This window comes from Strigops habroptila, chromosome 2, assembly GCF_004027225.2.
Source record: "Strigops habroptila isolate Jane chromosome 2, bStrHab1.2.pri, whole genome shotgun sequence".
NCBI classification, from domain to species: Eukaryota; Metazoa; Chordata; class Aves; order Psittaciformes; family Psittacidae; genus Strigops; species Strigops habroptila.
The window spans coordinates 80,411,146-80,424,697 of NC_044278.2; the positions used below are offsets into that span (position 1 = coordinate 80,411,146).

General features: G+C 35.0%; 1 protein-coding gene across 13 annotated transcripts in view; it reads left to right on the plus strand.

Moving 5' to 3' along the window:
• Positions 1–13,552, plus strand: part of MYCBP2 (MYC binding protein 2) — a 182,810-nt gene that overhangs the window by 56,093 nt on the left and 113,165 nt on the right. For all 13 annotated transcript variants that reach the window (XM_030476192.1, XM_030476191.1, XM_030476196.1 and 10 more), the window contains exons 16-18: positions 179–324; positions 2,447–2,548; positions 9,034–9,141. In XM_030476192.1, the coding sequence (XP_030332052.1) occupies positions 179–324; positions 2,447–2,548; positions 9,034–9,141 (356 nt within the window). The remainder of the gene's footprint in view (positions 1–178; positions 325–2,446; positions 2,549–9,033; positions 9,142–13,552) is intronic.

The window sequence follows — 13,552 nt, forward strand, 5'->3', positions numbered from 1 at the left end:
TTTATGCACCCTGGCACCATGCAACAGCAACTAGGTTTTAAACTGCTGTACTTTCTGTTTATTTCAGGAAAATGATATATCACCAGTAGAACAAACTAATAATGTATGTTTTAGTTACTAAGGCATCAGTAATGCACGAAAATAAAAGATAGTGATGAAGCAACTCTGTTTGCTGCAGAATCTGTGGCTGTGGCTCAGGTGAGTCGGGCTGTGCTGTATGTGGCTGCTGCAAGGCGTGTGCTAGAGAACTGGATGGCCAGGAAGCAAGGCAAAGAGGAATCCTTGATGCTGTAAAAGAGATGATACCTTTAGATCTCTTGCTGGGTAAGTGATACAAAATTAGCAAGATGACTTAATTTTCTTTCTTACTGCACTTTTTTCTTTTTTTCCCCATCAATCCATCTGTTTATACTCTTTAACAGATTCAATCCCACTGTTGACTTCTGAAACTTGAATTGGAATAACACATTAGTTTAGAAATAGGTTTGTCCTCTTCAGTTAGTATTTTGATTATTTTGTATGATAAAACTTTCGATCATAAATAATCCAGTTCTTTCTTTCCAATCAAATTACTGAGCTTTTAGGATTACAGGACAGTGTTAGTATAAAATTGTTGAAATGGATAAAATATTGCTTATCAGAGAGATTTATTTATTGGTGATATAGCAAAGTGGGATCATTCTGGTAAGTGAAATATTTTAAACTTGCCCTTACTTGTGGACGTGTGTGCCATTTTGACCTGTGTGGTTATGATACTAATGCTGATACTACAAAGTTGTTCTTGTCCTGTTTTGATAGCCTGAAAAATTTACTGTAATCTTTTATGAGGTTTTTTTGCTGTCACATAAAAGATGAGGAATATTGTCTCTTGAAAATGCTTTCTTTTTTTCTCTTCGAAATTTTCGGAGTGAAAAGCTGCCAGGAATATAAAAATTACTTGAAAAAAAACCCCAAAACACCTCTCACCCCAGCCCCTCTCCTCAAAAATATCCACCTTAGAGGAAAAGATACCACCTGGTATGATTATTGGAAACTATAGTTTGGGATCTTGCCTTGTAAGATCTATTATCACAACATTTTTAATATTTTATTCTTGGTACTGGGCAATTACAGCTGTTTGGAGATCAGACTTTCCTCCCTTTTTTTTTTTTTTTTTTTTAATGTTTAGATTTACATAGAGCCTTTAATCCTGCATGGATATATGGATATAGTATCTGGTATAGAAAAGGACCATAAAATAGTCAGATATGTGACTGAAAGTATTTATACTTTATTTTATACTTCATACCAATTTATATTGGTATAAAGTATTTATACCAATTTATCATGGGGGTTGTGAAGGAATAGTAATATTTGAAAATTAGATGCTAATACTTAGTGTTGGATTTTTGGTGGGTTTTTTCCCCCCCAAATTAAGCAAAAGTTAAATGGAAACTAGAAGTGGTTCTCTTGATAAGTTAACACTCAGGACCCCAAATAACCTCACTGTGCAGTCCTGATACTTCCATACAAGTATTTCTAAACATAATTTGATTGCATATGGCTATCATAGAAGTAGATTTATCCTGATGGCGATTGTGGCAATACCAGCTCTGCTTCGCAGCTCTATTCTCATGCATGACCAGAGAGGAGTGCTAACCTCTGCTTTGCTAACTCCTTTCTTAGGATCAGAGCTGTTGTCTATCCTGCTGTGTTGGGTTGGGCATAGTTTGAGGTGAGGGCATTGACCACATTTGTCTGGAGAAAGAAAGCAGTGCTTCCAGATGGAGTTTTTGTTTGATATTGGAACAAGGTGTATTTTCTAGGAAGTTGCAATTTGCTGAAAAAACGTTGGAAAAAGGTTTTGCTTTTAGTAGTAGTTTTATTGTTGTGTTCATGCAAGTCTTTTTTTCTGTTTAAAAATGTGATTTCTCAGTTTGCTTCAAATTCCTATTAGTTGACTGGTTTGGTAAATAAGATTTATAGACAGACATATACATGCATTGAAGTAATTGCATGCTTTTTAGTAAGCACAAAGCATATAGGGGTATAGCATTCTAAAACCAAAAAATACCTCTATTTAAAGTGTTTTTAAAATATAAGAACGTTTATGCTTGTTTTAATAATAATCCTTTCTGAAACTTTTTTTTGGAAAATTGAGAGAAGTGTGACAGCTCATAACTAGATATAATTATATATTTAATACAAAGAAAATACTAAATACTATTCAGTGGTGTTGGCATTGTGGCAGATTTGTGAAAACCAGGCAATTCAGAGATGAGGCCTAAAATTTTTTTCCAGATTTACTCAACTCCTTTCTTTATTTCTAAATATTGTCAGAGCCATGTGAAGAGCAGGAAATAAGTAGGCTTTGGTTTTCATTCACTCCCACTTCTTCTAGGGTTTATTACCATCATAACGATTGTTAAAAATAGGTTCACATATTTTATTTTGTTAATCTATGTAGCTGTCCCTGTTCCTGGAGTAAATATTGAAGAACACCTTCAGTTACGACAAGAAGAAAAGCGGCAACGTGTAAATAGGAGGCATAGGTTGGAAGAAGGAAGAGGTAAGTGACTTTCTTACTGATGAGAGGCTTGAATAGTTTAAGCAAATTTCTTAGTCTATTTTCTAAGAATGGTAATTAATTAGTTTTGCTCTGGTGAGCCAATACAGTAACCAACTAAAAATCGGAACCTAAATAGCTAGTTTATTTAGCATGCTTTTGGAAAATTGCGAAAAATCTGCGTGTGTCTCATAAGAAACAGAATTTTAAAGGTGAAGAGTAGCAGTTTTGTATCTCTTTCATATAGTCAGTTTTTCTTTTGTTTCCCAGTTGAGTAATAGTTTTTTAAAATGTAGATGCTAAAGCATATTTTCATATGAAGTGTTTATATGCCTTTTTATATGAAGAATTTAAATGACTGCAAACCTCTCCAGTGCTAGTTATTTATAATACAAATTATTTAATTACTGTTCTAAATTATTGAATTTCTTTTGTATAATAGTAAGCAGAATTTCTTGTTTTATAAAATGAACTTTTCTATATTTTAATAGCATAAAAAAAGACACAGTGATTGAGTTAAAACCAAACAAGAAAACACTGCATAGTGTCAACATTTTTTTGCCTTGTGTATTATCTGCCTCGAGAATTATTGTTGATTTTCCACATGAAATATGTTGCCGTTATGTTCCTTAACAGGTTTTCAGCACTCTCTTTAAAATACCTCAGTGTCTTAGTTCAGTAAATAATTAAAGTTGAGTGATTTAGACTGATACAAATCATAACATTTTAGTGAAGCATGAGGATGTGGTTGGCAAGATTAGTGTGTGTTGAGAAGAGGAATAACTTTATTGGGATGTTATGCTCTCCAAGTTCCTGCTGTGTTAGCAAATACCATTTTGATTCTTCTTTTAGGAATTAGATAACTGTTTTTACTCAGATACAAAATGCGCATTGTAATCAAACCCGGCTCCTATACAGGATGCCAGTGAACCTTGTGAGGTAAATTGTGACTTTATTTCACTTGCATGTAAGAAATTACTGGTCTTACCACAAATAAGGAGCAGCAGGGAAGATTAAGGTTATTGTTTCCTGTGCATATGGAAAAGGATGTTTGGGGTTGGTTTTTTTTTTTTTTTTTTTTTTCAATCTTTGTGGTTAATTTTAGCTGTGAGGTGAAGAGGAGAAGCTTTTTTTTCTTCCTTTGTCTAGGTCATGTTGGAGCTGCATTGCATACTGCTGGCAAATACTAGGTACAGCTAACAGTCATTTTTTTCTTAAATCCTCACTGAATGCCTGGACGTTATTGAAGCTGCTGATGTTCAGCCCAGGAAGGTAACGATGACAACAGCTAAGAGGCAAATTTCAGTTGGGGAAAAAAAAAAAAAAGGTAGCAGAGAAACATCTCATTTTGCTTCCATTTCTGTGGTTAGAAGTAAAACCAGAGCAACTTACCTGTTTTGTATGCCATCTGTCTCTTGGAAACAAACAACTCTCCTCCCTCCCCCCAAGCTTCCCTCCCCTCTCCTCCCTCCTCACCCCCCACAAAAAAAAAAGTTTTTGTTCTAACAGAGTCTGAGGGAATCAGTATCAGGAGTGTGTTGTTATTGTTGGCTTGATAGGTGTATAGGGACTATAGCTAAACAGATATTGCTAGCGAACTTGTTGCGCGCATCCATTCTGCATCAAAAGAACATCGAAATGTCATGCCTGTGTGGCTGCTGGAGCTAGTGGGGTATGTCTAGCTGGAAAGGTTGGAAATTATTCTTCTGTTTTGCTTCAGAATGACTTAAGTCATAGAGCTGGGGATAGTTTTTCACAAATACTTAGAGATCTTAATTTACATAATCAGGTATGAAAATTTGATTTGATAATCCTGATCTACATAATCAGATGAAAAAATGGGACTTTTGTTGCTTCTCCATCCAAGTGCTGCAGTTTTCCATGAGTGGGTGGAAATATAACACCATTCTTGAGGACTCTTACAATGCTGCTCTCTTCCTGAGAGAGACCAAGAACATTTAAATAATTACTAGGTTTTCATTTTGCTATGCCAAAAAGGTTATGCATCCTGAAAAAAATAGCAATCTGCCTATTCTTTTTAACATTAGTATAACTTAGTTTTCCTCAAAAACTAGTATTTGTGCATAGGTAACTGAACAGATCCTTGCTAATGAAATAGCTATTTAGAAATCCAAAGAAGGGTTTCAACCTTTCACTTCTCTGCAAACATTGCTTAGACAGTTCAAGGCCAGATTAACTCTTTGAGGGTCTTTCCTTCAAGTACACAGTGTTTTGTTTGTCAGGATTATGATGTCTGGGCTGTAGTGTGTTTGTGTGGCTTTTGTTCTTTTACGCTTGATCAGTGAGAAACAAACCATGTGTAGTTTTTGATAGTCAGGAATAGGATCCATCACTGAATGTTTCTGATCACTCTTTGGTTACAATTGGTGACCTTTATTCAACACAAGTATTTTCAGTAGATCTTGAATGTTACATGAACAAGAGGACTATGAAGCTTTTTAAGTAAATAGAGGAATATTTTATTTCTAAACCAAGCAAGCAAACAGAACAAACAAAAAGATCATAAAGAAACCTCTCACTCCTTTTCCCACTGAATGTGTTGAAATATGAGTATCGTTTAGGACAGAGGCATAAGAGCACAACTGCTGGAAGTATACTGGTTTCCACACTGCAGGTTTTTAAGTGGTCTAATTGTCTGTGTGTTTTACCAACACTCCAAATTTAGTCCTGTTACAGTGACCTCTGATTTAAAAATATGTTCCAGTGGTCCAGTTGAATTAAGGGAGAATGGGATGGTTATGTCTACAGGTATGGCAGTTGTGTAACTCACGAGGTCAGTTGTGGTCTCTTTATGGAAGATGAGTATGCTCATTTTTACTTGCATTTTTCTGCAAATATAAAGTATGACTTTCAATATTTTGGGAAGTAGTTTTCATGAATAGCTACAATATCAATGACTGAGTTAAATGTTACTGTATTTTCAATGAAGAGCAGTTAACTCATCTCGCAAACATCTTACAAGTCACAGTAGCTTGCTACTGTTGTGAGGGGCATGTGTGTATCGAGGCTGTTCAGCAGCACCACCTTGAGTAATTCAGAAATTTTAGGTGCTAATGCTGAAGATTTCTCTCTCTTTTTTTTCTTTTTTTTTAAATCTTGCAAAGAGTCACAGCAGATTTCTTGCTATGATAGAATTGTAACCAGTAAATAATTTTTACGTTTAGAATCAGTTATACATGTTGCTTCACTCAGGAAAAGAATTATTTGTGACAGATTAGATTGTTAAAATTAACAGTGGATAAAAGTGTTTCAGTTCAGGATAATAAAATTATAATTTCAAACAACCTGAGAGTTTCGTAATGTTGTTTATATTTATTTGCATTTTTCAGTGCAACAAGTACATACAGTGTGTTCTGGTGTTTTGCCTCTTTTCTGTGACAGTGGTAGAACTGCTTCACTCAGCTGCTTCTTTCTGCTTCTAGCTTAATGGCTGTGACAAGCAGTGAGGAGGGCTCAAAATCAATTCCACATTTTTGAGTCTGATGTATGACCTCTTGAGAAATAAAGCCAGCTATATTCGTCACAGCTTCTATGCTAAATCATAATACCTCAACATAATTATTGATGGATGCTTCTCAGTTTTCCACTGCCTCTATTCTGGTGAGAAGTGAAGGAGCTGATGTACCATATGAAGAAATGTTTGTTGATTTTCAAGCTGATTTAGGGCTTGATATGAACAGTGGGAGCTGAGTGTAGGAGTAGTTGCACTTTATTATTTTCAGGGCTGATGAGGAAGTTTTGTATGTTAGAATGTTCAGAACATGGTTAGATTATTTTTCCTTTCGAAGAAACACCTATTTTTTTAGTCTTTAGTCCATTGAATTATGCTTTAATGGATTACAGAAATCCCTGGGCCACATTGTACAATTAATGTAATAAACCTAACTTGACCTTTACTTAGTGAGCTAGTCTTGAGAGCTGTTCCTGTGACTTTTTCAGATTGATATTTGAAGTAATAGAATTTAGAAGTAGTCAAAAATCTCAGTTTAGCACTTAAAAGATAACTTTTTGTTTTCAGAAGGCTGTGATAATGTGAAAATATCTTTTTAAACAAATAATATTTAATAAGAAATACAGAAATAGTTCTTAATATGGTGATAATAAGTGGTCTCGTGCTTCACTGATATTTCACTACTTCTCTTTCTTAGCCTATGATGTAAAAACCTTTAGGTAATCATAATTGAGATTACAGATTTGATCTGCAATTAACCAATAAACCAATATTTAGCTTTTGATGCCCTTACAGAAAGTGAAAATAATTTTCCATCAATCTTACTCTACTTGGAACAACAAAAGAACCCACAGGAGATTGATTAATTTCAGTCAAAGCTGCTGTGTTTTGAGACAATATAATCTAAGAGTGTCTGTATTTGGGCAGTGTTTTTATTTTTCTGAAGTGTACCTGGTTCACTTAATTCAGTAATGTAGGCTGAGTATCATACAAATCTGTTTAACATCTGCCCAAGCCACTATAAGCTTGGAATCAATTTGTCAGTATCACTATTCTCCATCCGTTGCTGAACATACACCTAAATATACAGCAGAACTATGTGTTCAAATACATTTTCCATTAAATATTAGTGCAGCTTCTTTCTGTAGTTTTAGTTAAATATTTAGTTTGATGCGTTTAGGATCCAGAGGTTATATTTGTTTCAGAGTTCTTCAAAACCAATCAAAAAACACCACAGTTTTTACTTGAAGTAATATCAAACCCATACATGACTTTGTTTTTAAGAATGCTTTCAAGAGAAAGCTATGGGTTTTTGTCCTTAATGACCAGCAGGTATGGTTCTGTGAAATTATGTTGTTGTACTTTAGCTTGTGGTTACTGAAGGTAAAACAAAAGCAAAGTATGATCCTTTACCATCAGAAGCAGTTCTTAATTAACAAGGGGACCTACTCTGGGATAAAGAGATTCCAGATAAATACAGTAGAACCAAACCAAAAAAAACTATTGTGTGTGTGAAATGTACATGATTAATGAGGTTTGGGGGTGTTATATTAGCTAATGCATGTGTGTATATGTATGTATATAGCAGATGTATGAATCTCAAAACTACAGGGAAAGGCAGTAGTGGATTTAAAACAAACAAAAACGATTGTGTTTAAGTTAATGCTAAAATTTGGGAACTTCTGTGTGTGAAGACAAGTTTCTTCATCAGAAGGTTTTACAAGTAGATAAATTTGGCCTAACTTCCACTTAAATTTCTTTCTGTACTGTTTACTATTAGTGTAGGAACTGAAAGTCTAAAGCTGACAGCAGGAAACCTGAGGCAGTGGGTATTTATGAAAAGTTAGCGTATGTTAATTTGTTAATAAAGTTCAGCTACAGAAATAGACTATCAATGGTTTGGGGGAATGAGGAGGAATACTTGATTTCAAAGTTCTACATAAGCTATTTCTAACACAACACAAATATTGATTTGGGATGTTTTGAGTGGTTTGGTTTCTTTTTGCTGGATTGGTTTGTTGTGTTTTTTGGGGGGGTTTGGGCAGAGGCAGAGGGGAGGGACTGAGCGTCCATGTAAAGTCTGGGAGCCCATGGAATGGCAAGAGTGGCACTTGGCAGACTTGGCTGCTCCTGATTCATGGTTTCTATTGAATGTGAGACTTCCAGAAGAAGGAGATGCCTCCGAAGAAATTCTTGGTGGCATGCTTATCCTTTAAAACAGAAGAAACAGATTTAAGGAAGAAATTGCTGGTCTATGACCTATGTATAATTAGCCCCAATTAAACTTCATACAGCACTGCTTGGGTCTAGATTTTAAAAAGTAGTCCAGAAAAAAATTTAAATAAGTACACCATTGCTTTCCTCAAATACAAATCTTCTCTTGAAGATCTTCACATAGATGGGTAATATTTTAAAATAAATGGACTTCAAAATTACAGGTAATAAATAAGGAAAAAGTAATGATTTGAATAATAATGATTTGAGTAATTTTCTTCATGAAACAGGTGCCTTTGGGTATCTATTTTCTTTATAAGTGATAACTCTGCATCATAAATATAGTAATTAAAAACAGTTGAATGGTTATGGTTTTTAAATTTTGCATTGATATGATGATATTGTTCCAAATCGGTATTTTGAATGTAACATTGTAGGATGTAAGGCATGATAATTAATCTTTTTAACTGTTAAAGACAGTAATGGATATTTCCTATCAAATTTGTACAATACTTACACTGGAGTAAAATACAAAGTGTTGTATTTTCATTGCTTAGAGTATGGTTGCGTACTGATAAGTTCAAGTAGAACTGTCACTGTGGGATATTTATTGTTTCTTTGTGTAATAGTCTGGTTTTATTATGAAGAAATGGCAACTTTCTTTTATATAGGGTTTTTTGAATTTAGGAAAACAAGATTATTATACAATTATTATTTGTTTCATTGCTTTTTTGATTTTTGTTTAACACACTGTTTCCATTTTGTGAGCTTTCCTATGCATGTGCAAAATGTTTCTCCTCAGGCCCCCTTGTATTTCCTGGTCCTATTTTTATGAACCATCGAGAACAGGCTCTAGCCAGAATCAGACCCCATCCAGCACAGCTAAAGCATAAACGGGACAAGCACAAAGGTATTTGGTCTTCCTTATTGGCTAGGGTGGAAATAAGCCCATCCTCCCAGTCACTTCTTCTGTGCACTGAATCTGTCTTCTCAAAGAACTGCACAAAATGGGTTCTGCCTTTCCTCTTGTTAGTATGTTGTTACCTGAGGAGAAAGAAACGCATTTAAATGTTGACCTTTTCTTAAAAGTGTAAATGTTTGATAGTCTGCATCATCTTTGTATTTCTTTTCTTTTTTTTTAAATATGCATTGTCCCTCTGTGTGTCTTTTCTCATTTCTAATGTTGTCTCATTCCTAAGGTTTTTTAATTTCACTGTAGGAAACTTAAACAGCTTCCAGTGACTTGGACTGCTGCATTGCTTTTAGTTGGTTTTTTGAACCTTTGTGTTGTGTATCTGGGGTGATTGCTTTAACATATCAATTCCAGACTTGTTAGTTCTAGCACACAATTTTTCATTGGTATGTTATCTTTTAACAAGCCTCTTCTAGGAATTAAATATTTAAAATAATGTAAATAGCACTTTTTTTTTCTCCACTAGCTTTGAATGGGGAAAATACAAATCAAAGTACAGATTTCATGCTGCAATATTCTTGACTTAAATGTTCTTTTGCAGAATGTATGTAAAGAGGTGTCTTTGTTTCTGTATATATGTGTATATAAGGGATAAATATGTAAAATGTAGATCGTAGACCTGATTGAAGTAAGCAGAAAGCTCCTAAAAGGTGAGGGCCTGGAAGTTTCAACTATTCTCTGAAGAAGAGCTGAGTATGAGAAGAATTGTTAGAATGCCATTTCAGTTGAAATAGTGGAAATTAGTGGTAGTATTTGGCATGTATGCAAACAAATCGTGTGACAACTTGAAGCATTTTGGGATATGATTTCAGTGTGTGTGGGCGATAGGTCTACCTAGTTATGAACATACTGGATCATGAAATCATCTGAAGTTTACTTTAAGAAATGAAAGCAGAATCTGGTCCTTTGTAGTTGAATAACATATGTTCGATCTATTTGGAAAACTTAATCTGAGGTTTAAATCTTGATGGATTAAATAGAATATCCCATTACAATCTCCCTGGGACAGATTGGATGCTGAAAGACAGAACATACAGAACCTAAATGCTGTCGTTTGAGTGACAGTTTGCTGAGTGACCAGTATTCTTGAGCTGGATACTACTGCTGCTTGCACTGCATGCAAGCTCTCAAGCTTATAGGCAAGTGCCTGTAAGTATGCTCATTCTGTGTATATCTGTACTTTTTTGGTATATAGTTGGAGCTCACTTTCAGCTCAACTCTCCTTAGAAGAGGTATATTCATTAGTGTCAGTCTGAGGTTTACATTGCTTCTTGGAGTTACAAGAACAATGTGAAGATCTGTATTGTGCTGAAAAATTTTGTCAGGTACGCTCTGTAGAACCGAGCACTTATTTTCCCTTGAGGAAAGTGATATGTGAAGAAACATTGTTTATTTTAGTTCTTTGTGTCTCATGCTAAACAGATAAGGAAGATTGTAACATCTTTACAAGTAAACTTTGACATCCTTCTCTGCCTCAGAAGACTGCTTCTCAAAAGAGAACCATAAATTTCACTAGAAACTAGAAATGTCCCTTAACTTCTGGAAGAGCGTCCAAGGGAAAAAGGGAAACTGGTGAAGTGGGATGTTATCAAAATAATGGGAAAGGTGGGAATTGTGAAAAAGTGGTATACCTCATCTTAAAAGGCATGCCTCTTCTACTATATATAGAATGCAAAAGCAATTATCAAGCAATCTGAAACAGGGATGTTGACTTCAGTAAAAGCACACTATGATGTTGAAATCCGCATGTTCTTTTGTTTTACTTTTGAATATGATGCTTTCCGTACTGACATTCTTACTTCAGATGTTTCTGATAAAGTAGTCTTGTAACTCTTTACACCAACCAGACCTTCAAGATCTTTGGGCAAGGAAATTTTATTTTGACTGCTGGTACTGATGAGGCCAGTACTAAACTTGGTGGTACCTGTTCCTGCTTCTCTGTTTGAAGCTGCAGAACTTCCCTCTAATGATATTTAAACTTGAATGTGAACAGCTCCTTCAGGACTAATAATTATGCCTAATTTTAAGACTATATTTGATATGTACTTATACATACTGTCAAATCTACATGTTTTTCATTTGTGGAATTCTTCTGTTGAATTGCTCAGTTGAAGACTCCTTCGACTTTGTCAAAATACCTATTTTATGGAAAGCTTGCTATTGTCATCTTCTTATTCCACACTTAGTGGGTTTGTATATCAAGATCCTTGTTATTACAAAAAATGCATATTAAACATAATAATCTTTCTGATCTATGTCTGTGCCTCCATCATAGGTATAGATAGAAAGGAGTAGATACCACCTTCTTGGTATTCATGGAGTGCTTTGAGTACTAAGAGGAAAATGAGCTTGTGCTTCATCCTCAATCTTCAATGAGCTAGTGAATTCCCACTATGCATCTGCAATCCCCCTGGACTTCATCGCTGGCAATCTGAGTAAAAAAAAATTAATGAAAGTCTGTAATTGTCTCAACTGTAGAAATGAACTGAATAGCAGTTAAAACCAAAGTAAGCTCCTTGAGTCTGTTAAGATTCTGCAGGCAAATACCACTTTTTTCCCCGTATTTGGGAAAAGTGTTCTAAATAATATGAAACCCAGTACCTTCAAAAGGATAAAGGCTACATGAAACTGAACCTGCACTGATGGAATAAGCCAGAAGTGAACCATTTTTTCAAATGCTAATACAAACTTACTAAATGTTCAATAAAATTTACTTGTAATTTACTTTTTAGCTGTAAAATACAGCATCTGAAGGGTAAAGTAGTTTGAAGCACTCGTTGGAGAAAGACAGCTGACAATGAAAACTTTTGTCTAAGACTTAATAGAAGTAGATGATACTGGAGTATGTCAGTATGTTCCATATTGGCATTTCCATAGTCCGATAGTCTTGTTCTATATGCTAAGTGTTCAAAAAAAAGTTCAAAATGCAACTAAAGATGTATTGCTTAAGATTTGTGCTCTTTGCTTGAGAAGATTAAAGTTGCACCAAAAATGTTTCAGAGCCACTGGTTTTTTACTGCGTTTTTACACACTGCCATTAATAAAGAGACACATTAGACAGGGACTTGGAATTTGAGACTTCAAGAATGTGAGAGTATGTCAAACCTCATAAGCATACATAATCAGCATATTAACATCACAGGTACTAACCATACTTGACTGATATGCCTTATTTAGGTAATCGCTGCTGAACAGAGATTTGTTGGCAAATTATGTGGTCTAAAGAGACAGTTATTGTAAGAATTTTTCATTGTGTATGATCATATTGCATTAAAACTTTTCATCTGTGGGGAGAAGAAATGTGTTTAGTATCTTCAGAAGTGCTTTCTCCGTTCTCTAAAGATGGTCAGTGAGAAACGAAATATCATCAGCCCTTAGTGCAACTGGGGAACACTAACAAAATGTTTTCTTTTTTTTGTTGTTGTTGTTTCTGGTTTTTTTGTTGGTTTTGGTTTCATTTTTTTCCCCAGCAGAGCTGAGTTGTAGTTTATGACTTTACTTGCTGTTGGGACTGAATAAGCTTTATCTTTGTTGCTTGAAAGCAGTTTTATTTGATTTTTTTCTTTTCTTTTTTTTTTTTGGTGGTAGCAGTATCAGACGAGAGAACTTCTGAACATGTTTCACAGGCACAAACTTGTCAGAATTTAAGAATTTTCCAAGGAAAATAGATGTGGGGGGAGAGGGCTGGGGTTGGTTGTATTTTCAGTTATCTCATTTTCCTTCCCCAACTGTACAAGATAACCAAGATGAAAACCCATCATTGTGAAGCTGTGCATGGAACCCACCCCTCAGTGTTGTCAGCAGGAATCGCTTTAGAGAAATGAAAGAGTTAAAGTTTCCGTTCAGTGGTATAACTGTTCCAGATGGATAACACTGGAAGTACTAATATGCTCTGCTTACAAGGTTCCATTCATTCAACCAGAAAAGTCTCTGCTTCAGTAGTCTTTCTATGCTTTCTGCCTAAGAACAGTTGTTTTGATGTTACTTCAAATTAAATGAATTAAGTGCACAATTGTTTGAAAAAAAGCAAGCATGTATCTCCATAGTTACAATTGTTCCTCGAGACACGTGCAAATAAACTTTCTGCATCTACCTTTGACTCGCACATCTAAAAAGATGAGTCTGTGAAAGTACTGAAAGGAAAAGGGATGACTCAGTTCGTTTTCCCTTATCTCTAAGTGTAAGACCTTGTAGAACTTGGTTCTCTTGGCCAGTGCTGCTAGAAAAATGTGATATGCATTGGCCATGTAATGGCGTATACAGACAAACAGTATTGCCCAAAAGTATTGCTCCAAACGTATGTAGTGATATTCTATTTAGCTGTGTATATTTTGGTCAAAAGACATTT